Source organism: Bicyclus anynana, chromosome 5 (genome assembly GCF_947172395.1).
Source record: "Bicyclus anynana chromosome 5, ilBicAnyn1.1, whole genome shotgun sequence".
Taxonomy (NCBI): Eukaryota; Metazoa; Arthropoda; class Insecta; order Lepidoptera; family Nymphalidae; genus Bicyclus; species Bicyclus anynana.
The window spans coordinates 16,855,397-16,882,406 of NC_069087.1; the positions used below are offsets into that span (position 1 = coordinate 16,855,397).

At 38.0% G+C, this 27,010-nt stretch overlaps 1 protein-coding gene across 1 annotated transcript in view; it reads left to right on the forward strand.

Moving 5' to 3' along the window:
* LOC112044041 (SH3 domain-binding protein 5 homolog) overlaps positions 1-27,010 on the forward strand; it is a 42,345-nt gene that overhangs the window by 6,618 nt on the left and 8,717 nt on the right. The window contains exons 2-3 of the mRNA XM_024079768.2: positions 381-443; positions 7,391-7,568. Coding sequence (XP_023935536.1) covers positions 381-443; positions 7,391-7,568 — 241 coding nt within the window. The remainder of the gene's footprint in view (positions 1-380; positions 444-7,390; positions 7,569-27,010) is intronic.

Genomic DNA, 27,010 nt, shown 5'->3' on the forward strand with positions numbered 1-27,010 from the left:
AACCTAATAGCTATTACTAACTAAATTTTAGCTATGTTTTTTACAGACGGATATTATTTCAAAGTTGCAGCTGTTTTTCGTTTTCTTTATTAGCAATAAAATATTTAAGTAATTTAATCTTGTCATAGACAAAAATTACTGATAGCAAGAGGAATCAGAATCAAAGAATGAACGTAACCGCACCATGCGTTATTATTCTAAGGCGTAACATATTTATCTAAAGAGATAACAATGATAAAGAATGGATTGTTGAGATTGCTTTGCCAACCATTACAATGTCTCGGTTGTTTCCCGTCTCTACTTGTTGCTTGCTTCTGCCCCACGCGTGGGACCGCGTGCGAGTGTCGTGCGATTGTCTCAAGTACTTCAATAATTTCCAGGTGGAGCTGGAGAAATTGAACGCAGCGACCGATGAGATCAATAAGTTGGAATTGGAATTAGATGTAAGTGTGTTTTTTTTTTTATTTTTCTGGTTTCTGGCTTGTTTGTATACAAAAATGAATAGCGTTGGCTATATTATTTACGGCACGGTCGGGCGCAGTGGTATGTGCGGCGGATTTACAAGACGGAGGTCCTGGGTTCGATCCCCGGCTGGGTCGATTAAGATTTTCTTAATTGGTCCAGGTCTGGCTGGTGGGAGGCTTTGGCCGTGGCTAGTTACCATCCTACCGACAAAGACGTTCCGGTACGAAGTCATGTAGAAACCGAAAGGGATGTGGACTTTCATCCTCCTCTTAACAAGTTAGTCCGCTTCCATCTTAGATTGCATCGTCACTTACCATCAGGTGAGATTGTAATCAAGGGCTAACTTGTAAAGATTAAAAAAAAATAATAATAATAATTTGACTTTATAAAAATCAAAAGTATCTGTTCTATTGGTTCTTATCCAGCATTATTGCAAACAAGCACATTACGAAAAATTATTATTTATTATGTAGTAGCAAAGATATTTTTATACTATACATATATTATATGTTACGTACCTACAAAATCACGGTCAAAAAGTATTCCGAATATAGCTCCATGAGCGCACACATGCACAATTTTGTGTTTACTTACATCATATATTTATGTACATATAAGTACCTATAGTTTTTACATTTCCTGAACACACAACTCGATATTGTACTCGATATTTAAGTATTTTTGTTTCAATAACGTCCTTTGTTTAATAAACGACTAAATGAAATTAAGACAATTATATATATTTGCCCGCCTCAGTTTTAATGCGCTACTTACCCTATTTCTAGTTTAAAATATTATTTGTGCCACTTTTAATTTGAACACCTATCAATCATGTGAATTGGTATCTTCTAAGCAAGCGGGCTCAAACTTAAACCGCATCGCTGCGTGTTTTCTATCAGTCATGATTTCAGTCAAGCGTATGTTAGATAGTAACACAAAATCTCGCTATTCCAGTAAATTCCACTATTGTAGAAACGATATCATTATATTGGCAACTGAAAAGCAGAAGTTGGCATTTCTGTTTACACTTTATCACTATTTATTCTAACTTATTCGCTAACCTTATTTCGGCAACGGGCAACGGAGTAGCTAAATCGTTTTATGCTTTAGTAATCCCCGCCGCTCCATTTCACCTAATTAATAGTTTAATCAAAGGCAAATTAGGGAAAATTTAATTATTGGTCGGGAGGGTAAATGATTCTAGGGCTTATAATTATGCGGCTTCTATGGCTTCTTCAAGGAACGCATTTGTATGTTCCATATTTTATTACACTCTAGCCGATGCCTCGCGGTTTCACCCTCGTAGTTCCCATTTCTTTGAGAATTCTGGGATAAAATATCGCTCATGACACTCACAAATAAAGTGGCTTTCTAGTGGTAAACGAATTTTCAAAATCGGTTCAGTAGAACCAGAGATTATCCGCTACAGTACCATAAACTTTGCCTTTTTATAATATTAGTGTTGACTAACAGGCGCGACGCGTTTTTACCTACCAAATATAGCCTATAGCAACCGGGGATAGTGTAGCTTCCAGTGAAACAAATTGGTGTATTAGTTTCAGAGCCTATTCAATGCAAACAAACAAACGATCAAATCTTTCCTCTTTATAATATTAGTATAAAAGTATAGATTAGCGATAGCAGCAAGTTAACTTGCGACAGTTTGCGAAACTACGAGTATTTCTCTCTGTTACACTGCCAGTAGGTTATTCCGCAATACATTCAGCATTTGTTTTATCAGCTCTCTGATATCGAATTGCATGATATATCTATTTGTGTCGCCCCCCAGTTAATGAACTTACAGTGGTTTAAACGATTGTAACGTTATAACAATTTTAAAAATCAAACGGTAATTTTCATATGTTAGGAATAAAATTGGCCAAAAAATGACCCCTGTAAAACACAGATGAAATATCATTAATTTATTTACTTACTATATTTTTACTTTTGTTTTTTAGATATTATTAAGAATTTATAACGGAATATGCTGCATATACATATAACTAGTTCCAATCTTGTTTTAGATATATAACGAACTGCAAGACGTCCTTCGTGACTTCAATCGTGTTTAAAACACTGACCTTTCTAACTTTAATTCAAAAACAAACGCTTACTTTGTCCATAAGACAGTTTAGACAAAGTTCCCCTCCCTCCCCAATTACTAATTCAAATTTTTACTCACTATACAGCAGGCATATAGTTTTGTACGCCTATATGCCTACTAATCTCATTCTAATCGGTACAGCCGTTTTTGCTTGATTGACAAGCATCCAAACAACACAAGGTACAATCCATAGATTTAAGAGTCGGTACGGAGTATGGTACAATAAATGTTTCACTATTGGTTGGATAACTTCCTACAACGTAGAATTGTAGAATGTAAATTATTTTATGATGACACTCAAGTGGGATTAGTAAGTACCGTTCTATAATTCCGTTAGTAGGCAGAGACTGAATCGTACTAACAATATAAGACCTTGTTGTTATTGTACGTCTATGTATATCTTAACATAGAATACATTGTATATTTTGTACGTATATGTAAATGTACTCCCTGACCTTACAATTTTAACTAATCATGCGTGAACTAAGAACCTAACGGCCTCATCATACTAGCGGATTGCCAGCGGTTCCAAAGCGGAGCGGACGCGCAGTGAATGCGTCGCGAATACGTCGCGGTTTTGTAGCGGATTAACGACGTAGTACATTCAGTAACAAAATGGATTCTGACGAGGAAACACTGCTGTTTTATTTATTAAAATTTATTAAAAAATAACAGATTTCTGGCTAAAAAACTATTGTTTATATTGTATGTATTTTTCTTTCCAAACCAACAAATCATCGCAGGTTAATTTTTCGTCTACTAATTAATATTTTAGTACGTTATGATGATGGGCCTAAGATTTGAAAAGATCGTAAATTTTGCGTACGATTTCGGTTACTGATCGTACATCGTACAAGAGCCATAAAAGTCGTACAAATACGATTTAAGTCGTACGTTTGACAACACTGGGACGGACTGGCGTTTGTACGAGACAGTACAACATTGTGCGTCCGCGACGCTGCGGATGCGCAGCGTGTTCGTTGCGAGCCCGTTCCGCTTTGAAAACGCTCGCAATCCGCTAGTGTGTTAGCTCTGTAAGAGATATTAAAATGTTTAAGCGATTTGCAAAGGCAGCCGTTGTAAATTTTAGAATAGATTCAATTATGCCGGTTTTTGTAATATTTCGCATTTCTTTGTTACTTGTAATGCCATATCGTATAGTTTCTTAATTATTCACTACTATCTTGGAAACCTATGTTTATATAACTTGAATCTTTATTTGATAGTATGGTACCTACCTCGAAATGGACACAAGACACATTTCATCAACATTGCTCATTCGGTGCATCGGACATGATATCCATTTATGCATATATTTTTGTGTGTGTGTGGGTGATATTTACTATTTCAATTTGGATTATCTTAGAACTAAAGAGTATTTTTTTAGTTATGCAAGGTCGTATATCAACTTGTAGTATTTATTAAAGGTCAAAGGTCTAAAAAATATTGTTTTTTTTTTTATAATTATAGACTTGTTTGTCTATAACATGTTTTAACATGTCTCTATTGAATATTACATTTTTTTTTTGCCTGTTTCACCGTGATCTAACTTGATGATAAGTGTAGCTACTGTCTAATATGGGACACTCTTGCCTAAGTGCATATTCACTATTGTTTTAAAGATACCCAAGTTACAACTCACCACTTGGGAAGGGTATTCCAAACCCTAGCCGTGTGTATGAGAGATGACATGAGAAGGCGGACAGTGTCATTATAAACCTATATTCAATAAAATGTACATTGATGTCTGCTCAGCTAGTAAGATTCAGCTTTCTGAACTAGCTTTCCATATAAATCTGACATGATATTGAAGGCAGGCCTAATCTTGATGTACGATATATTTTAATATATTCATATACTGCTGCAACTGCAATAGATAGGGTCAATTAGCAGCGGTCTGTTCGAGTGTCCACTAGATTGCCCTCCTAAGAACGTAGACTTAATTGCACCTAATTTAGACCACACTAGCGATGTCACACTAAATATACCTTTGTATACTAGCTGACGCCGTGTGGTTTCACCCGCGTGGTTCCCGTTCCCGTATGAATACAGGGATAATATATAGCTTATAGCCTTCCTCGATAAATGGGCTATCTAACACTGAAAGAATTTTTCAAATCGGACCAGTAGGTCCTGAGATTAGCGCGTTCAATCAAACTAACAAACTCTTCAGCTTTATAATATTAGTATAGATGATAAGATTTTAACTGTTAATTTTGTATGACTTATCTGTATTTATTTACAGATAAGTCTAAATTTTATAAATATTAAATATACATAGTTGCACATACGATTCGGTGGAAAAAGTAATAGGTACTGGGATGATAGTCAAATAATTAATTATGGTCTAATATCCAGCATTAGAAATATATACTATAAACTGATATTATATTAGTGACTAGCTGCGCCCCGCGGTGTTTCCCTCGAAAAATAAGTTTGTTTTACTCCCTGATAATGTAGTTTTTCATTGGTAAAATTGTTTTTTTTATCGGTTTAGCGGTTTTGCCGTGAAGGCGTAACATACAAAGTAACTGTCGCTTCTATACTTATTCGTATTTGATCCTAAATATACAGATGTTTCTTTATTCTGAGTTGAATATAAAAGTTAAACGCTTTTTCAGGTGTTGTGTTAATTTTATATAGTAAAAGTTTATTAAAGAGAACTATGTCATGTTGGCCTCGCGCTGGTGACTGTCACGGTTACTGAGATTACGATCTGCGCAGTCGGATTCTGTGAGTTCGTCGGCGCTACATTGTGTGCCTACTAGGGATCCTTCCATAACTATATATAAAACGGTCCTTCGCCACATCTACATGTGTGTCTGTCAGTTCGCGTTAAACTTAAATATTACTAATCTTATATTCATGCAATTTTCACCAGTAGAATCTATGATGTCTGTTAGATGTGTTACTAGGTCATGAAAAATGAGGCACTCAAAAGAGGAAATTTCCACATCTCAATGTTAGTTGTGGTCAACAACGAACGTTATTTATACAAATAATACCTAAATATCGTCGATGTCGAGTTGTGTGTTCAGGAAGTGTAAAAACTATATATATTCATAAATAAATAATGTAATTTAAGACAAAACTGTGCATGTGTGCGCTCAGTGTTGTAGCTATTATTCGGATCACTTTTTGTGGTGATTTTGTAGGAACGTAACCGATCTATAGTATAAAAATATCATTGACTAGAATGATCATTGAGCATTAAGGTTTCGGTATAAATAATTTATATGTTTTCAGTTTGAATATGACCATAATATTTAACTGTTTCACCCGCGTCGTGTCCGTCTTCATGTGAATACGAAGATAGATTATGGGTTATATTACTCGCTGATAATATAGCTTTCCATTGATGAAAGAATTTCGACATCGCTGTAGTTTAGGCGTGAAAGCGTAACAAAAAAACACGTTCGCATTTGTAATATTAATTTATAGTATTAAATGTAATGTTGAAAATAATATGGCCTGATTTGAGACGTACAACTTACACAAGCGCTGTTATTTACTTCCCATAACACGTATGGTGCTCGCGCAACCTGTTTTTGAGTCAGTAAACCCGTCACTTGACTCGCCACTAACACCTGACTCTACTATGATATTCTTTATGTATACGAGTAGGTGGCGTATAAGGTGCGGCATATGAACTGGAATGACACGATTTCTTTATGGATGTTTGTCGTAATGCGTATGATATGGTCAGAGAGCTAGTAGACATTTTTGGGGAGGTATTTGAGGTAGGCTAAAAATTCCCCTCTAGTCGTCACATCTCATGTAGAGAAAAAGAATATTCTCGACCAGTAGCGGCTAAGTTGTCCCGGACCCAGCAATGAAAGAGAGAGCTATACCTACTTGGCGGCTTCCGTGGCGCAGTGGTATGCTCAGTGGGTTTACAAGATGCGAGGTCCTCCGTTTGATCCCCGGCTGGGCCGATTGAGGTTTTCTTAATTGGTCCCGGTTCGGCTGGTGGCTCCGGCAAAAACGAATCGCCAAGCCATTTAGCGTTCCGGTGCGATGTCGTGTAGAAACCGAAAGGGGTGTGGATTTTCATCCTACTCCTAACAAATTCGCCCACTTCCAACTTAGATTGCATCATCACTTACCATCAGGTGAGATTGTAGTTAAGGGCTAACTTATAGAGAATAATTATAAAAAAAACTTCCTTCCGGTTCCGGTCGACAATACGTCATTTTGTCTTCACGAGATATGACGAGGCGTGGGGCACATGCTAGGTTTACTGTATTATTATATAAAAAAAATATAATTGCAGGCGTCAAAGTCAAAGACCCGACCTAAATAATCTGACTTTCACAATTCACCACAAAGTTACGTCTCATCCAGAATTTTTAACTGTTATCCGACCGTCTATTATTATAATTGACTAGCGGACGCCCGCGACTGCGTCCGCCCTTAGACCTCTCTAATCCAGCCCTTACAGTAGTATCGCTGTAAAAATGGAGTAACATCTTCCGTCCCCCAAACATTTCCCTTCACTGCTCTGCTCCTATTGATCGTAGTGTAATCAAAAGTATACTATAACCTGACCAGGAGTATAAAGATTAATTGTATCAAGTTTCGTTAAAATCCGTCGAGTAGTTTTTGTTTCTATAACGAACATACAGACAGACAGACAAAAATTTTACTGATTGCATTTTTGGCGTCAGTATTGACCACTAATCACCCCAAACCACCAAAGATAGTTATTTTGGAAATATATTTCATGTACAAAATTGACCTCTCTACAGATTTATTATAAGTATAGATGACATTTACATTGGAAGATGCGGACGCTCAAAGGCTAGTATAAAATGTTGGCAGGAGTCAATGAAGACGTTCCACCTGCTGCTGAACGAGACGTCGCGCCGGCTGCAGGCGCTCACCAGGCGGCTGGGCGCGTGCGTGGACAAGTCCCGGCCGTACCACGACGCCGTCACCGCCGCCGCCAGCGCGCGCGCCGACTGCCAGCGGGCGGCCGTGCAGTTCCAGCGAGCTAGCGGTAGATTATCATCATCATCATATCAGCTGATGGACGTCCACTGCAGGACATAGACCTTTTGTAGGGACTTCTCAAACACTACTATCTTGAGCCGCCTGCGTCCAGCGACTCCCTGTGATTCGCCAGTCCACCTGGTGAGGGGTCGACCAACGCTTTCTTGTGAGGTAGGATAACACTTCTGACGGGTATGACTTGACGCGGCTGTAAAGTTCCAGAGGGCTGTGATGACACTGATTTATCATCATTACACATATCCAGTGAAGACAAAATGTAATAGTGTCTCACCGGATCTGTTTTACATCTTCATCGGACCAGTTAACATACCTATACTCTACCACACATAGTTTTTTGTGCAAGCTATGGGGTTATAATTAAAAACATTTCTAGCACGAGGATATTACTAAAAAGAAAATTGTTTTTTACATATGTGAGAGCTTTCTCCACCATCGAAATCGCAGCTGACTATTATTAGGCCGTACATTACACAAAACGATATCGTCAAAGATTGTACAACTTGACCAGAGAGGAGATTGCCCATGAAAACTGTTCCTCACTCGCGGATCGTAACATCTGTTTGTGATCCAATAAAACTAACTAACATACTCGTAATGCAATTGGTTGTTAGCGTCGTGTATGTGAAATGGAATTGTCGATGCTAACTACATTATATGCATTGTAATGGTTATGTGTTACCGCGGTGGAGCAAATCGGCGACTTCCTGTGGGGCGCAGCTTTGCCTTGCTCTTGACTGCGCGAAGGCCACCGCGGTCAAGGACTCGGTGAAGTGTAAACTAACTAACTGTTTCTAAAAATGGTTTTCCCGCGAAAAGATACTGTTCTTTTACCGCCCAATCTCAATTGTTGCTTGTCGTATAATCTCAATTGTTTGTCTTTTATTCGGTTAGTCCACCAATCAGCATGATCTTTCTTCTGTCTATCTATATATATAAAAATTAATTGCTGTTCGTTAGTCTCATAAATTTAAATCAGCTTAATAGCCACTTTTCCTCTACTTGCGTCATTGATGACGCCACTAAACTTACTACTAAAAATAATTTACTAGCTTTACCCACTTCTGATGATCCTGCTTTTATTTTCTGTCAAGTCACTGATAGTGATGTTGAGAGAAGTATTCGTGAGGTCAACTCTGATGCTATTGGTACTGACTGCATTAGTCGGAAGATGATTATTCCTCTCATTAACCTACTAGCTCCAATAATTAAATCCTTATTCAATTTCTCCATGTCTTCCGGGAGTTTTCCTTCCTCTTGGAAGGATGCTCAAGTCATTCCACTACCCAAAAAATTAAATCCTTCCTGCTTTTCTGACTATAGTGCAAGCCTTATAGTTTGTGCCGGTTTTTGTGAAACGATTTGGATGAAATTTCTAGTGCGTCACCAGCCAAACATACAGCTTGTAGACCAGAATCTCAAATGTTACCACCGAGATTCTGGCTTTCGGATCTATACCCGTAGGAGGAGGCGGGGTTAAGTAAACAAAAAAAACACTTTTACAGTAATCACCGGTATTTGGCTTCTATATTTTTAGATGAACCTTTTTTTACAATATAAAAGTAATGCTAAACCCTTGAGAAACCCTAAAAGGACAAAATATTAATGGGTTAAATTACATAAAAAACCCAGGTTTCCTAAATGTTAAGTTACTTTGTACATACTTTGTAAATAAACAGTGGTTATCTCAAATATTTGTTTTATTATACCAATCCTTGGGGATTAGATGGTGTCGATATAGCGTTTGGATTTTTGTTGACCAAACCACTGCCACGGCTAGGTATTTAAAGTGGGTCCGTCGAACAACGCACTAGAAGTTATGAATTCACATCGCTACCAGCCAAATCCACAAGGATGATTCCATTTAAGTTCGCTTAGCAATTACACACGTTTATACTAAAGGGACAACAAACACGTTGCATTTTAAACACTCACGAAAGAGGTCTAGTTATCTCTAAATCTTATTGTAATCTGAACGGTATATCCGAATCACCACCAACAATTAATGTAACGCATCCTTTAAAAAAAACAATATATAAAAATAGAAGTTTTAGCATGACTCCATTTAACAAAAGAAAGAATAGGTACGACCTGACGTTTATGATGGAAGCTGACACCACGCGGTCGCTGACCTTGCTGTTGCATTCATCCGTCCGTCATTTTGTCTGGCGGCCAGCGAACCTCCAAGATTTACGCCGCTAACAGCATGCTACTCGACGCGTGCAAATGATTAAATGTAATAGTCAACTCAGGTTCCATAAAAATGTTCCAAGAATGACCAAAGGTTTCAGAACCGGCGTTTCAAATGTCTACAACCAATCTACGTTTCTACATAATAACGTGGTTGTATTAAGAAGAAGTGTGATTACATTAGGTCACGTATATAGGTTAGGTTAAGTTCAGAATATATTACATTCCCATCCTGTAACAAAATACGGAGGTTAGCACATGTCACTAAAGTTTGACCTACGCCGGACAAAGAAAAAAACAATTTCAACCGAGTACCTTAAAAGGATATCCCGCCCTAGTTCCCAGTAGGTAGCCATCTTAACATCTCACGGGAAATTTTTATGGTTGACCGGAACTGCAAGAATTTGTCTCTTTAGCACAACAAAATTCGATAATCACGAATGCTAACCAAATATAAATTCGAGTCTTACCAAGTATCTTACATCACTGCCTCTAAGTAAATTTAATGTTTTGGAAAGTCAACTACATGTCTCCAAATTTCAGCCAGCCAAAAGAAAAAACTCGAACGTGCCCGAGTATATAACGAGAAGATAACGGGACTTTCTTCATAAAAAACCTCACCAATAGCAAAGCTATAAAGTTACCGATTCATCTTTCTTACAGAGTACAATCAACAAATTGCACAGATAATATGTGACATTTGTTTTTAAAGTCGGTTTCGGATTCCATACCTTTCGTTACTTGTGGAATACCTCTAACCATATATTAAGTCTATATACAGATTATAAAGCTCCAACTACTTGTCCATATTTATTTGTCTGAGCACTTTAATATAAGCGCCATCTAGCAGCGAACCTCGTAATCTCTACGACATTCATCGATGTCGCTGCCTTTCGAAACAAACCTAGAGATTCCAAATTTGACCACCCAAAATTAAAATCCACGACGTTACAATACCCCCCAAAATAGTAGAAGTTTTTTGCTACCAAAAAACTTTCGCTGCCCTCAGCGCTCTAAGAAGCAATCATCTGTAACGACGTTATAAAAAAAAAAAAAAAAAAAACACTCTATGCTAACACTGATAATGGAATAAAACACTCATCTAAACTACATAAAGAAAATATAAGTAAAAGAAAAAAAAAAATATATATACCTAAATACCGATGATACCTAAAATTAAACTATAACTAACGTTGATGTAGATACTTGTTCCGGTTTCCCTTTGCTGTAACAAAAATGCCTGGTTCTATTTTACATCTTGAATTTATACTCTCATAAAATAATAGCAAACATAATAACTCTATCTATTTTTGCTCGTCGGCAACTAATAACAATAATTTCCGGCTACCTATTATAATGTTAGGTTCAATCACCTAAATTATTCACTATCTTCTTTAAACTACGCCCACCTAACTCTATAAGAAATTCTAAAACTAAACAACACTACTGGAGAATAACTTATGAAAATATCATAAACGATCTTGTTGCTTCATGCAGCTTGATCTAACACAGCCTATTTCAAACTGTAATACATGTTATCACTATACCATATACCAACATGGGACTGAGTCTCCATGTGAAATGAGTTCATATGACTCCATAATAAATGCCCAGAGTCTGGGAATAATTCCTAGCACAACGATTGCTAACAGATCTCTGGGAACAAAGCGTCTCTGTGTTAAACACAGCACAGTAAATATCTCACGAACTATATTTTGTTCATAGCGTGATAATAATATTTCTCTAATCACCTTTCAGGAATTTCCGACTAACCCAATCCAACTTGATCCATCCATTTCTAATACACACCTACCTCATCATTTATACTGACCTTTCATTCATCACTCTATCAAACTGTAGTAACCTATTTGTATTTATAAGTGTACTTTACCATTCTTCTTGTGTGTTTAAGTACCTAACTTAGTATTTATACACTTTATGGACGAATATATGAGTTAGTCTACCGTTTTAGGTCTTTAATATGCCAAGAGCCTATTTTTGTACCGTCTTTCCTCTCTAGTTCGTATACTAGTGGTGACAATACTTTGACTATTTTACACTTTTCGTATTTAGGAGCAAGCTTTGCCATTTTGAATTTTTGCGCGTCACTTTGTGTATATGTGGTTTTCCATACCCAATCCCCTACTGCGAATCTAGCATTTCTTCGCCTACGGTTATAATATTGTGCGTTCCTAGCGTGTGCCTCTAGAAGTTTCTTGCGAACACTATCATAAATCTCCTCCATGCATCCAAACTTCCCAGCATATTCATCACGTGGCATAGCTACCTTGTACTCACTCTGCGTATCTAAGTAGAAATCTCCGTTTATCACTGGCTCACGGGCGTGTACTAAGAAAAACGGTGAAAACCCAGTCGATTCATTTATCGCGCTATTTATTGCGAACTGGATCTTTCTTAGATTTAGGTCCCAGGTTCGATGATCCTCTTCTACATACGACGCTACAGCGGTCATAATTGTTTTGTTGTAGCGTTCTACCAGGTTTACTTGCGGAGTGTAACGAGGAGTATAGTGAAGCCTTGGCACGTTGTAGCGCTTTATGACATTCCTGAACTCGGAACCGGTCATTTGTGTTCCGTTGTCCAGGATTACCGTCTCCGGCGCTCCATGTACCAGGACCAACCCGTCTTCGAAGTTTTTAGCCACCAACGCTGATGTTGCGCGGCGTAACGGAAATAGTAGAGTGTATTTAGAGAAAACGCACGTTATTACTAGCAGGTATGTGTATCCAGACCTACTTCGTGGAAGTGGACCCGCTAAGTCCAAACTCACTACTTGGAAGGGACGTGAACATACCTTTGGTTTCCCCATCAAACCAGGGACTGCTTGTGTAGAATGTTTATATGCTTTACATACGTCACATGATTTTACGAAATTTTCTATGTCTTTGTACATACCCGGCCAGAAATATCTTAAACATAAGCGTCTATGTGTTTTAAAAACACCTAGGTGTGCAGCTGTTGGTTCACAATGGTTCTCACTTATAATTTTGTTTCTCAAACCTTTTGGAATGACCTCTTTCCAATCAAACTCGCTTATTAGATCATACTTGCTTTTACTTAAGCGAAATAAAATATTATCTTTAACCATATAATTTGGAAAGTGTGTAGGTTTAGAAACACAATTATTTTTTATCCTCTCATACCATTCATCTTTCATACCTGAGGTAGGTGTATCAGACGTTGAATGGATTGCCTCAACTTTCATGAGTCGCGATAGAGCATCAGGAACTACATTGTCTGTGCCTTTTCTATGTTCTATCTCAAAATCGAATTGAGACAGTCGGCAACCCCATCGAGCTAACCTACCAGAAGGATTTTCCAAATTCAAAAACCACTTTAAAGACGAATGGTCTGTAACTATCGTGAACTTCCTACTTCCTAAGTACGCTTGGAACTTTTCGACTGCAAATATGACTGCTAGGGCCTCCCGTTCCGTAGCACTGTAGTTCCTTTCATTCTTATTTAAAGATCTACTAACATAAGCTATCGGATGATCGTGACCCTCGATCATCTGTGACAACATTCCCCCCAAACCGTACGACGAAGCATCACAATGGACAGTAAAAGGCTTACTAAAATCAGGAACTGCTAATACTGGAGCTGACACCAATGCATTTTTTAGCAACGAGAAGGCCTTGTCAGCTGCCTCGTTCCACTGGAACCTCGGCGCGTTCCTCCCTTTGCTGGTCAGCTTGTTCAGCGGTGCTGCAATTGTTGAAAAGTTACGAATAAATCGCCTGTACCAAGAGCAAGTTCCTAAAAATACTTTTACTTCCCGGGCTGTGGTTGGGGTCGGAAAATTTAAAATTGAAGAGATCTTATCAGGATCCGTATGTAACCCAAACTCATCAACTACATAACCTAAATACTTGATTGACTCCCTAAAGAATTTGCATTTGTCAAAAGACACTGTCAAGTTAGCTGACTTTAATTTATCCAGGACTCTATTTAGCAACAACAAGTGAGTAGAGAAATCCGATGAACATATCACAATGTCATCTATATAACAAAAAACATAACCATTGTCTACGTCACTACAAAAGTTTTGATTTATTAATTTATCCATTAATCTTTGTTGCCGCGCCGGAGCATTACAAAGTCCAAAGGCCACAACTTTGAATTTAAATAATCCTGCCCCTTCAATTTGGAAACTCACTTTTTCCTGTGAACGTTCTGATAGAGGTATCTGCCAAAATGAAGATGACAGATCTATAGTCGACAGGAATTTGGCCTCCTTCAAACTATCAAGTATTTGAGGAATGTATGGTATAGCATACGAGTCCTTCTTTGTCACTGCGTTTAGCTTCCTGCAGTCCAAGCAGAACCTCCAATCACCATTTGCCTTTTTGACTAAAATAACTGGGTTGTTCCACGGACTTTCACTGGGAGTAACGACGTCTAATGCCAACATCTTTTTTAACTCTTCCTGCAACGCCACCTTCTTTTCCGGCGATAGCGGATATTGTTTTACCCTAATGGGTAGAGCATCACCTGTGTCGATGTCGTGCTCTATTAAGGACGTCCTACCAAGACCTTTTAATTCAAAAGAGATGTCATGGAATTTCCCTATAATGGCATTTGCTAGTTCTTTCTGCTCGGTTGACAGATTTTCCAAAGACTGAATAGTGTTTACCCTATTCGTACTCAAAGTCTCGCAGAAGCTCGCTGGTTGATACTTATAGTCAATCCAGTCTAGTATCTCTGGGGCGATATTGAATGCCCTCCAAAAATCTATACCTAATATTATATCCGATATTATTGTAGGTATAACAAAAAATTTAATGGCACAGGTAGTGTCATGACATGTTATTGGTAGGTACATGTAACCTATACTTTCCAGCTTAACACCATTTGCCACGGTGCAGGAGATATTACTAAATTTTTCTAGCTTGAAACCCATTTTGATGAAGTTTTCGTGAGAGTTGTTACCTAGTATTGAGATGCATGCTCCTGAATCAAGTAGACCACAAATTTCAAGGTTGACTACTTTAAATTTAAGATAAGGCCTAATAACATTCTTTTTTGGTTGAAATCGAACAGATGCCAAAGTGCCGAAACTTTTTAATTTTTTAAATTTTTTATTTATGCTGGCATCGTTCGAGCAGACTAGTTTTTTGGACTAGTAGCCGCTTTGTTACATTTTGGACACGTAAACTTCGTGTACCCAGGGGTTTTACAACCGTAACAGTGTACGTTATGCCTCACTAACCGCTGGTTTCTATATTTGTTACCAGTGTGTGACGGCCCTGCCCTGGTTTGGTCATTATCATTAACCCGTCCTTTGTTGTGAGGGTTACCATGTTCATATTTACCCTGGCTGTTATAAAACCGATTTTGATGCAACTTGCTATGTTGTTTATAACGACCCTGGTCATTGTGAACCTGATTTGAATGAAAATTTTGTTCGTTGTCCAAATATGCCACATTTTTATTTTTATTTTTATAAGTAAATTCAGGAGTTAAAATAGAATTCGAACGGCCGGGCTCAGCAAATTGTGTGGCCCTTTGACTGGCCGCTTCGAGTTTCCTGCATGCATCTTTCAGCTGCGATATGGATGAAATGGTTGTCAACGCGAGCTGCTGCGAAAACTTTGGGCGTACATTGTGTAATAGAATTTCTAATTTTTCGACCTCGGACATCGAAGTCCTCAGCCGAGCAAACAAGCAAGCCATTATAGAAAAATATATATGCACGGGCTCTTCAGCCCCCTGCGTCCTAGATCTTATCTCTCCTCGCAACCTATAGTCATAATCGACGGGGTCAAATTCCTCTAATAAAAGATTTTTAAGGTCAGACCAAGAGCGTACCTGATCTCTGATACCTCTGTACCAGAGTAGTGCCTGATCTTCAAACAGCTGAACCGCCGACCTGAAGAGTTTAGCCTCAGAGACACCGTAGCAAAGCTGAAGCTCCTCCACTCGTTCGACGAAGGAGCGCGGATCGGTGGAGCCATTAAATTTTAGGTTCCACTTCGCCAGGTTTTTGTCCCCGGAGCACTCTATTTCCGAAGCCTCCGCTGAAGGTGACGGCTTAGAAGATGTAGACAATTGTTCTGAAACATTTTTTCCAGGCGCTTCAATGATTGCAATAAATTTTCCTAATCTCAGTCTGGCCTCCCCGACCTTGGCTGAAACCTTAGCTGATTCGTCGACCTTCAATCTGTTTACTCTATGAAACAGGTGATAGGCTAGGGCCTCTGCCCTTGCTATAGATCCCCTATCACCTGATTTTCCCCATCCTTCAATAATTGTGGCTAGTTCATTTAACTTATCATTAATTATTACTAATTCGGTGTTGCTGTCTATATTTGTTTCTAATATGGCAGTCGAGGGGCACTCAATCATGAGGCCTCGCATCTGCCTCCTAAGCTCATCTACAGTACTACCCGGAGTCTCGGATCTGATCGAGACCTCGTATACCAGCTCATCCTTCCTCAAAGAGTGAAACTGTATTTCCTTATGACCTGACATTATTTATTGGTGATGGTACAACTATTTTTTAAAACATTAAATTAATATTGAGTTACTTAAAATAACAATAATAACTAAAAATTCAGTAATTAAATTTCTCTATAAACATAACTAACTATGCCAAATACACCATCACAAAAAAAATGATCATGGGTTATTTTATATTAAGCTTATGCAGAAACAAAATCTTATAGTAATAGAAATTGGAACAGAAAACAAAAAAAAATATTGTTAGAGTGGTGTTCGGATGATTCTATTATTCCCTTTTCTCTCCCACGTTGTACAGATCCTTTAGGATTAATAAAAAAATCCCCAGGCGCCACTGCAAGCCTTATAGTTTGTGCCGGTTTTTGTGAAACGATTTGGATGAAATTTCTAGTGCGTCACCAGCCAAACATACAGCTTGTAGACCAGAATCTCAAATGTTACCACCGAGATTCTGGCTTTCGGATCTATACCCGTAGGAGGAGGCGGGGTTAAGTAAACAAAAAAAACACTTTTACAGTAATCACCGGTATTTGGCTTCTATATTTTTAGATGAACCTTTTTTTACAATATAAAAGTAATGCTAAACCCTTGAGAAACCCTAAAAGGACAAAATATTAATGGGTTAAATTACATAAAAAACCCAGGTTTCCTAAATGTTAAGTTACTTTGTACATACTTTGTAAATAAACAGTGGTTATCTCAAATATTTGTTTTATTATACCAATCCTTGGGGATTAGATGGTGTCGATATAGCGTTTGGATTTTTGTTGACCAAACCACTGCCACGGCTAGGTATTTAAAGTGGGTCCGTCGAACAACGCACTAGAAGTTATGAATTCACATCGCTACCAGCCAAATCCACAAGGATGATTCCATTTAAGTTCGCTTAGCAATTACACACGTTTATACTAAAGGGACAACAAACACGTTGCATTTTAAACACTCACGAAAGAGGTCTAGTTATCTCTAAATCTTATTGTAATCTGAACGGTATATCCGAATCACCACCAACAATTAATGTAACGCATCCTTTAAAAAAAACAATATATAAAAATAGAAGTTTTAGCATGACTCCATTTAACAAAAGAAAGAATAGGTACGACCTGACGTTTATGATGGAAGCTGACACCACGCGGTCGCTGACCTTGCTGTTGCATTCATCCGTCCGTCATTTTGTCTGGCGGCCAGCGAACCTCCAAGATTTACGCCGCTAACAGCATGCTACTCGACGCGTGCAAATGATTAAATGTAATAGTCAACTCAGGTTCCATAAAAATGTTCCAAGAATGACCAAAGGTTTCAGAACCGGCGTTTCAAATGTCTACAACCAATCTACGTTTCTACATAATAACGTGGTTGTATTAAGAAGAAGTGTGATTACATTAGGTCACGTATATAGGTTAGGTTAAGTTCAGAATATATTACATTCCCATCCTGTAACAAAATACGGAGGTTAGCACATGTCACTAAAGTTTGACCTACGCCGGACAAAAAAAAAAACAATTTCAACCGAGTACCTTAAAAGGATATCCCGCCCTAGTTCCCAGTAGGTAGCCATCTTAACATCTCACGGGAAATTTTTATGGTTGACCGGAACTGCAAGAATTTGTCTCTTTAGCACAACAAAATTCGATAATCACGAATGCTAACCAAATATAAATTCGAGTCTTACCAAGTATCTTACATCACTGCCTCTAAGTAAATTTAATGTTTTGGAAAGTCAACTACATGTCTCCAAATTTCAGCCAGCCAAAAGAAAAAACTCGAACGTGCCCGAGTATATAACGAGAAGATAACGGGACTTTCTTCATAAAAAACCTCACCAATAGCAAAGCTATAAAGTTACCGATTCATCTTTCTTACAGAGTACAATCAACAAATTGCACAGATAATATGTGACATTTGTTTTTAAAGTCGGTTTCGGATTCCATACCTTTCGTTACTTGTGGAATACCTCTAACCATATATTAAGTCTATATACAGATTATAAAGCTCCAACTACTTGTCCATATTTATTTGTCTGAGCACTTTAATATAAGCGCCATCTAGCAGCGAACCTCGTAATCTCTACGACATTCATCGATGTCGCTGCCTTTCGAAACAAACCTAGAGATTCCAAATTTGACCACCCAAAATTAAAATCCACGACGTTACAATAGGCCTATTTCCATCCTCCCATTCCTTTCGAAAGTTTTTGAGCGTTTAGTCCATCGTCAATTAAGCCTTTTCCTAACCCGACAGAATCTTTTAAATCCTTTTCAATCTGGTTTCCGCACTGGTCATAGTACGACTACTGCATTAGTAAAAATTACCGAAGATATTCGTTTTAATATGGACAATCAGTGTGTCACAGTGTTGGCCTTACTTGATTTCAGCAATGCATTTAATAATGTCGATTTCGAACTTCTACTAGCCAAACTAGCTTCTCTCAACATATCTCCTAATGTGATTGACTGGTTTCATAGTTACTTGTTCGGACGTCGGCAGCGTGTGCGAGTCAATGACTCTGTGTCTGATTGGTGCACAATTTCTGCCGGCGTACCGCAAGGTGGCGTGTTGTCTCCTCTTCTTTTTTCTCTTTTTATAAGTTCTATTACTCTTCAACTTACCTCGCTCTATCACCTGTATGCAGATGATCTCCAAATATATGCTCAGTCCAAACTGGCTGATTTACCCAATGCAATAGATGCCATAAATAAAGATTTAAATTGTATAGTGCAATGGAGTAAGGCTTATGGCCTTAAAGTCAATCCGTCTAAAACCCAAGTTATTATTATAGGCAGTCACAGTTTGGTTGCACGTATTGACTGGGATAATATTCCATACGTAATCTTTGATGGAACGCGTGTGCCATTTAGTGACACGGTTAAAAATCTCGGAGTTACTTTTGACAAGTATTTCACTTGGGCCCCTCAGGTAAGCAGAGTAAGTGGGAAGGTGTTTGCATCCGTGGGGTCACTTCGTAGGTTACGAAACTTCCTTCCTTTATCTACTAAAATTGCGCTTGCACAATCTCTCCTGTTACCAATTCTCGATTACGCAGACACTTGTTATCTAAATTTGAGTGAAGAATTACTGGATAAACTTGAGCGCATTCAGAATGTTTGTATAAGATTCATATTTGGACTTCGCAAATATGATCATGTTTCCGAATTTCGCGAAAAACTCAAGTGGCCCTCGATCCGCCTTCGCAGGAATACTCACATTCTGTCTTTTTTGTATAATGTCCTGTTTAATCCTACGACTCCGATTTATTTAAAAGAGCGTTTTAGCTTTCTAAGTGATACTCACTGTCGCTCCCTTCGCTCTGAAGACAACCTAATCTTAAAAATTCCTTCCCATAATACTTCCTTCTATTCTAAATCCTTTTCTGTTAAAGCTGCTCGGCTCTGGAATTCATTGCCCTTAGACACTCGGCGTGCCCAATCTCTAACCTCTTTCAAACGGCTGGTAAACATGCACTTTTTTCCTCCCTGATCTTTTAATTTAACTTATTAATCCAAATTACGCTTGTATGTGTATGTTTATTTATTATTATTTTTGAATTATTTTGTTTATTTATTTTTCTTTTGTCTTCCATTAGATGCCGTCTTGTTTTTATGTTTTGCAGGTTTTCATGTATGTATGTATGTATGTGTGTATGTATGTATGTATGTATGTATGTATGTATGTATGTATGTATGTATGTATGTATATATGTATTTCTTTGTATATATGTATGATGTAGTTAAGTATAGTCTATGTATTATTATTATGTATTATTGCTTAATATTTATGTATTTAAATTACTTAACTTTTTTTATTTTTTGTGTGCGTATACCCGAATCGGTGCTTACGTTTTTTTTTTCTCTTCCACAGTGGTTGTCTGGAAGAGATCGCTCTTTAGCGATAAGACCGCCATTTGTACATTAGTTTCTAAGTGTTATTATAAGTTATTGTTTATTTTTGTTTTTAATGTACAATAAAGTATATTTCTTCTTCTTCTTCTTCTTCTTCTCGCTAAAACTCGAGAACAGCGGAACGGATTTGTCTTATTTTGGTCTTGATATGTTCGTGGAGGTATAGGGAAGGTTAATGGTGAGAAAAATTAGAATAATTGCCGGAAAAACCATAAAAACAACCCTTTTCTATTTCCCATACAATCGTTTAAAAGTCAAGGGGTAGGGTAGAGGTAGAGTAGGGTTAGGGTAGGGGTAGAGTAGGGTTAGGGTAGGGGTAGAGTAGTGTAGAGTAGTACTAGTTTTTAATAAAAAGTGTAAATGTCATATTGTTTGGAAGTCCAAGTTAAGTCTCCTCTCCCTTATGAAGGGAGGACAGGATATGCTGTGCATTTAGTTTCTACTTTTTTATTTATTTAGCACAGTAGGTACGTTTTAAGATTTTGTTTTTCTTACGTCCGATTTTAATGAAAAAAGCTACTTCGTTGCTCTTGTTCAAGGAATATTGAAATGCATGAACATTCGTTTGTTTCTAATAAATCTAGAGATATACGCGAATATGATATGGTTATAAATGTTTTTATAAATTTGTTTTTTGTGATGTTTTATAGTAATATAATATTTTGAATTACAACAAAATTGTTATTATGTGTTGAAAGAAAAATACACAGCGTCGCTTTGAAGATGGTTCTGTGAGGTGTGTACCAAACCTTAAATTGGTCTGTGTACTCACCCTAATTTCCCTGCTAAATTGGTATCTTACTTATCTGTCACCTGCGAGGGCGTTTATTGCATCTGTGGGCAAGCCCTTCCTAATGTCATAGAGTCTTCACCAGGAAGAAATTCCTGCGACGCTGTGTATTTTTCTTTCAACACATAATAACAATTTTGTTGTAATTCAAAATATTATATTATGTGTTTACTAAAAATACACAGCGTCGCTTTGAAGACTTGTTTGTTTTCTGCTGGTGACAAACACAAAACGCTATGTGAAATATAATTATATATATTTATATATATTTTAATTCTCCATAAAGTCTAAATTATTGGTATTTAGACTATATTATAGAAGCAATTGTATTTTATCTACTGAATAAAAGTACTCATAACAAAATAAGCAAATTAACCATTAACATAACAGTCAACACATAATAGCAAAAGCACAATACACTAAAAATCATAATATTCTGGCTTGAGCCTATTAAAGAGTAATTAAGATACTTCATCTTTCTTTGTATATCTTTACCATAAAACCTTTTAAAAGTATACACACTCTTCCAGCTTCCTCTGGCTAATATATTATCTATTGGATGATTCTCTACCTAACTTGACATCACTGCAGATCTAAAAGACCCTGGAGATGCTGTCATGCCAGATTTTAATTATCCCCCAATTACTGTCTGAGACGCTGATCGTAGTTCCCCATTTATTGTAATAATCAAGTGGTTTAATTCTTGTTCTTGGCATCACCTGCTTTCAATTAGGACTATTAGATCTTTACCCATCTTTTGGGAAATCTGGGGATGTGGATGCTTTAACAATCACCATCCTGGCTGTCTCTGGTTTGATAAATCTGATCTTGATCCAAACCTTGGTTAAAATCCTTCTCTCATCTTCCACACCCATATTACAAGTCTGAAATTCTTAATACTGTCAGATCATGAACCCTTCTTCCAGAAGCAAAGATAAGAATGGCTGCAGTTCGACAAGATACTTCATAGAGAGAATGTTTTCTACATGGTATAACTGGTTATGGTTTAAGTGAATGACGTGTAGCCATTGCTTAAATCGATTTTTCTTCCTCATCTTTGAGTATATTAATTTAATAGAATGTCCCTATAGCAAATTTATGAATTAAAATGGTGCTATAAGATAAATTTAATTATAAATACAACCAAGCAATTTAATTATAAATACAGGCAATAAACCTAGTTAGGTCCTTGAATTGCGGTAGACAACTGTTATCACATCATTCAAACTGTCTCTTTACTGTTTAGTGTTGTATAATGTCTGTATTGTGTTGATCATCTCCAACTAGTCTTTAGTAATTGCCTTTCTCTTGCTGTCTGTGCACAGATCTGTTCCCCCTACCTCCAAGATGGCAGGATCAGTTGGTCTACTTGTGCTGGTGACTTGGCCTGTTGCTATGTCGATCAAGCATTCTGACAGGATCTGTATTGTCACTGACGGATCCAAGGCTCTTGATTTCAGATCTGCCAACCAATCACAGAGGTGTTACAATAATATAGTGACCTGCCTTGCTTAGGCGTGCAAATACATATGGCCTAAGGTTCAGTGAAGGGAATATCCATCCTGGATGCCAACTCCATTGAAGGCATCTGAGAACATTGCTGAGTGATCTTTACAGTTCAATGAGACATATCTTTTGACCTCAGCTGTCTCTGTGGATGCAAATAAGTCGACGTCAAGTCTTCCCCAATGATAATATAATTGGCTTGTTGCTTTGTGTAACAAATGCAACTCTGATAGCCTTCGTCCCCTTGATAGGCGATCGGCTGTGCAGTAGTATCTCCCCGAGAGATAATGGGCTGATAGGAATATGTTCCTTGTTTCTGTCAGCCTCAACAACTTGCATTAACAAATTGAAGAGACTCAGTGACTGAGTCCCTCCCTGTGTTTGTATTGGAGACAAGAGTCAGGTTATCGGACTGAACTAGAGTGTGGGCATCTTACAATATTGATTCTGTATTGATGCCTGGGACCAGTTCCTTCTTGTTCGATGACATCTTACATGTTCTTTGGTCCAGGTTCCCGACATGTAACTCTCTTTTAACTGTGTTCCCTGACTGCCATCTGCTTCGTCGGTTGTCAGGCAATGAATGTGAGGGTGTTGATGTAGACAAGCGACCCTGTGGAACTACACAATCTGCAAAATCCCAGCAGCTTTTTCATTTGTTCCAATGTACAACAGTCCTGATACAGTATCTTTCTCAGTGCTACCTGTATTCTGTCTGTCTTCTCTAGTTACAATGATGTTTGGTTTATCTTGGTGTTCCAAGTAATACCAAGTTATAGAGATTACAAAGACTTCATAACTTCTGCAGTTTGAACAATTAATTTTGACCTGTCCTGGTGGACTAAGAGAAAATCGTCTAGGTAGACTAGAACACAAATTCCTCTTATACAACGGATTTCCGCAATCCAATTTGTTAAAGCTCAATTCCTGTATTGGATTTAGCAATGTTTTTGGATAATTTCTTAGCAATCCCAAAAATTCCAAAAACTTCACATCTTCAGCAGTCTGAAGAATTATCTTTGATGTCCTGGTGGACCTAGAGAAAATCGTCTAGATAGACTAGAACACAAAATTCTCTTGAACAAAGGATTTCCGCAACCCATTTGTTAAAGCTCAGTTCCTGTATTGGATTTAGTAATGCTTTTGGATAATTTCTTAGGTATCCAGAGATTCCAAAAGCTACACAACTTCAGCAGTCTGAAGAATTAACTTTGGCCTGTCCTGGTGGACTAAGAGAAAATCGTCTAGGTAGACTAGAACCCGAATTCCTCTCAAACGAAGGATTTCCGCAATCCAATTCGTTAAAGCTCAATTCCTGTATTGGATTTAGCAATGCTTTTGGATAATTTCTTCGCCATCCCAGAGATTCTAAAAGCTATGCAACTTCAGCCATCTGAAGAATCAACTTTGGCCTGTCCTGGTGGATTAAAAGAAAATTGTCTAGGTGGGCTAGAACACAAATTCCTTTCGAACGAAGGATTTCCGCAATCCAATTCGTTAAAGCTGCCGCATTCCGCTTGAACGAAGGATTTCCGCAATCCAATTCGTCAAAGTTGCGGAATTCCAAGAGGTCAATATTAGACCAAAGAGCAGGGCAGACATGTTGTAATTCACCCGGGTACATTACCCTGAGGTAGTATCAATGAGCCTGTATAAATTCTAGTACTGAGGCATAAGAAAATTAGCTGAATCCTCTTCGGTTTTACATAATCATTCCATCCCCTGCGGTCAATAAACTGGGCAGTGGCTGCCGTTTCTCTTGGGAATAAAAAACATCTTTGACAGACAACTTGGTGTTATCTGGTCATTTGTGTGGATAAATAAAATGTGTTTCATGTAAGATATGTGAGTCCCCGATGCTCTATTTTTTTTTTTTTTTTTTTACTTCTTTCTTCACATTATTAGTAAAAGTTTTACTGTTACCTGGTTGTAAGGCCAAGGCCCTGATATTACTTACTGATCACTGTATTTTAATGTTAATGTTAATGGAGGTACAGGCCTTTTTTTTTTTTTTTTTTATGTGATAATACCTTGTTATACAAATTACCTGGTGTCAATTGTTCTCAAGAATTATTGGCCTAATAAATAATTTCCTCTAAATTCTCCCTGATCAGTTGCAAATTGTTCTGTTGCAAAATTCCATGGGTTATTCCACCTACCATTCGCTGTGTTCAGAGTAGTAGCTATTTAGCACTAGCTAATAGTAGCAGAGCTCATCATTAATATTTACTCAGTAAAGTCTGGCAAGCAAGCAAAGCTTGAATACCCTTGGAAAATGTTACCTCTTCGCCCTCCTTTGTACCAAAATGATGAAGTTTACTAAGGGTTTCAGCCCTCTCAGTTGGAGCTGTTTTCACTTTCTTAGTGACTCCAGTTGTAATATTATCACTCCAGTTCAACCACTGGAATTTATTGAAAACTCAGAGGAGGAGTGTGATGGTGTCACAGCCGCCCCATCTGCCAGGGCTCCAGAGCCCAACTGAGGCCTGGGCCCTCATGGACGGGATAAATCCCTGTATATAATTTGATAACTGACTTACCTAGTTATCAAAAAGTTTATGAGGATCCGAGTAACCAGAGGCGTTTCTAACATATGTATTGCCTGGGTGCAAGCATTACCTAGCGCCCTTTAAAAAGCGCGCGGTCAAAATGGAATACGTACAAAAATGTTAATAAGTATAAACGGCCGGGCCGGCTGTCACACACCCCCTGCGTCATTGGTAAATACGCCTCTGCGAGTCACTCTTATCCTATCTTGCCCTCGTGTTAGACGGATGTAAACTTGTACGTTCCGCATCCAAAACAGAGTCGCTATCGCTACTGCTGCAGTAGTTGAAGATGACGCAACTCTCTTCTCTCCGCGAGAATGGGCATTTTTAGTCATTTCAACATCACTCTGTAAGTGTTCATCACTTTCACGGCTCATTTTCTCTATTAACCATAATAATAGGCCGGAAAAAACTTCTTTATACACATAAAGCAATACTTTTCATCAGATGAAAATATTTACGGCGGTTATCGCAGGAAATCACAAAACGCTATGACATTAGGAAGGGCTTGCCCACAGATGCAATAAACGCCCTCGCAGGTGACAGATAAGTAAGATACCAATTTAGCAGGGAAATTAGGGTGAGTACACAGACCAATTTAAGGTTTGGTACACACCTCACAGAACCATCTTCAAAGCGACGCTGTGTATTTTTAGTAAACACATAATAAAATGGTTTTTTCCAATTATAATTTAAAAAAGTACTAGTTTCTACTCTCACATTATAGGTGGTATACCAAACAAACAATAAAAATGTTTTAGCATTCTGATCCATGCCATTACTTAGATGAAGTTTATCCAAAGGTGATATAGTAGATGGCAGGTATATTTACGTAACCAATTTGCAGTTCCAATTAGTGATGTCGGTCGTACAAATGAATACCCCGCGCTGTTAATTGACATACCTGGCCTAACGAATGTGAATTATAACATCAACAACACAAATAATACGTAAACGTATATCACGTAATAAAGGCTTGATGAAAGGTTTACAGTTTCGTTTTGTAGCTGGTGCTGGTGACCATTAGAAACGGCTTTTTTCATTCTTGAAGCTGCTGCTCTGAACCAGGGGCCTTAGTCATGTGGTACGTCTACATTCAGAAACTTTTAAGCCAAGAGATACGGCTAGTCGTCGTCATCAACCCATATTCGGCTCACTGCTGAGCTCGAGTCTCCTCTCAGAATGAGAGGGGTAAGGCCAATAGTCCACCACGCTGGCCCAATGCGGATTGGCAGACTTCACATACGCAGAGAATTAAGATAGATCTCTGGTATGCAGGTTTCCTCACGATGTTTTCTTTCACCGATTGAGACACGTGATATTGAATTTCTTAAAATGCACACAACTGAAAAGTTGGAGGTGCATGCCCCGGACCGGATTCGAACCCACACCCTCAGGAATCGGAGGCAGAGGTCATATCCACTGGGCTATCACGACTCTTACGGCTAGTAGGCCTAGCCAAAAACTAAAACTTTCTTATTATCTACGTGTGTGAATCGGCCAATCCGCATTGGGCCAGCATGGTGGACTATTAACCTAACCCCAGTCATTCTGAGAGGAGATTCGAGCTGAACAGTGAGCCAAATATGGGTTGTTAATGATGATATCCAATTGATAGGTTAATCACGTGACCTATCGATAACGCCTTATTTGCACGCTGATGTATCAGTAAATTGTGTTGGATTTTTTTTTCTATAGTGTAAGAACCATTGTAACCCACAGTTTCATTAATAAATTATTATTGACGTGACAACGTCTTATAAATTGGTTTGCCGGGTGACACTTCAAGAAACTGCGTTACGCTCCGCTCACGTTATGCGCTCACAATGAGAGCGAGTGAATAAAATTTTGTTAATATGAAATTCAGTGCGAGATTCTTTGTATAAATTAATGTTTTAAATATAATTCTTTGTATAAATAAATGTTTTAAATTGTTACTATTATTTCATCCTTCTTCCTACTATACGAATGAATATTCACATTAAAATTATTTTACCACTCAAAGTCGTTGTCACGT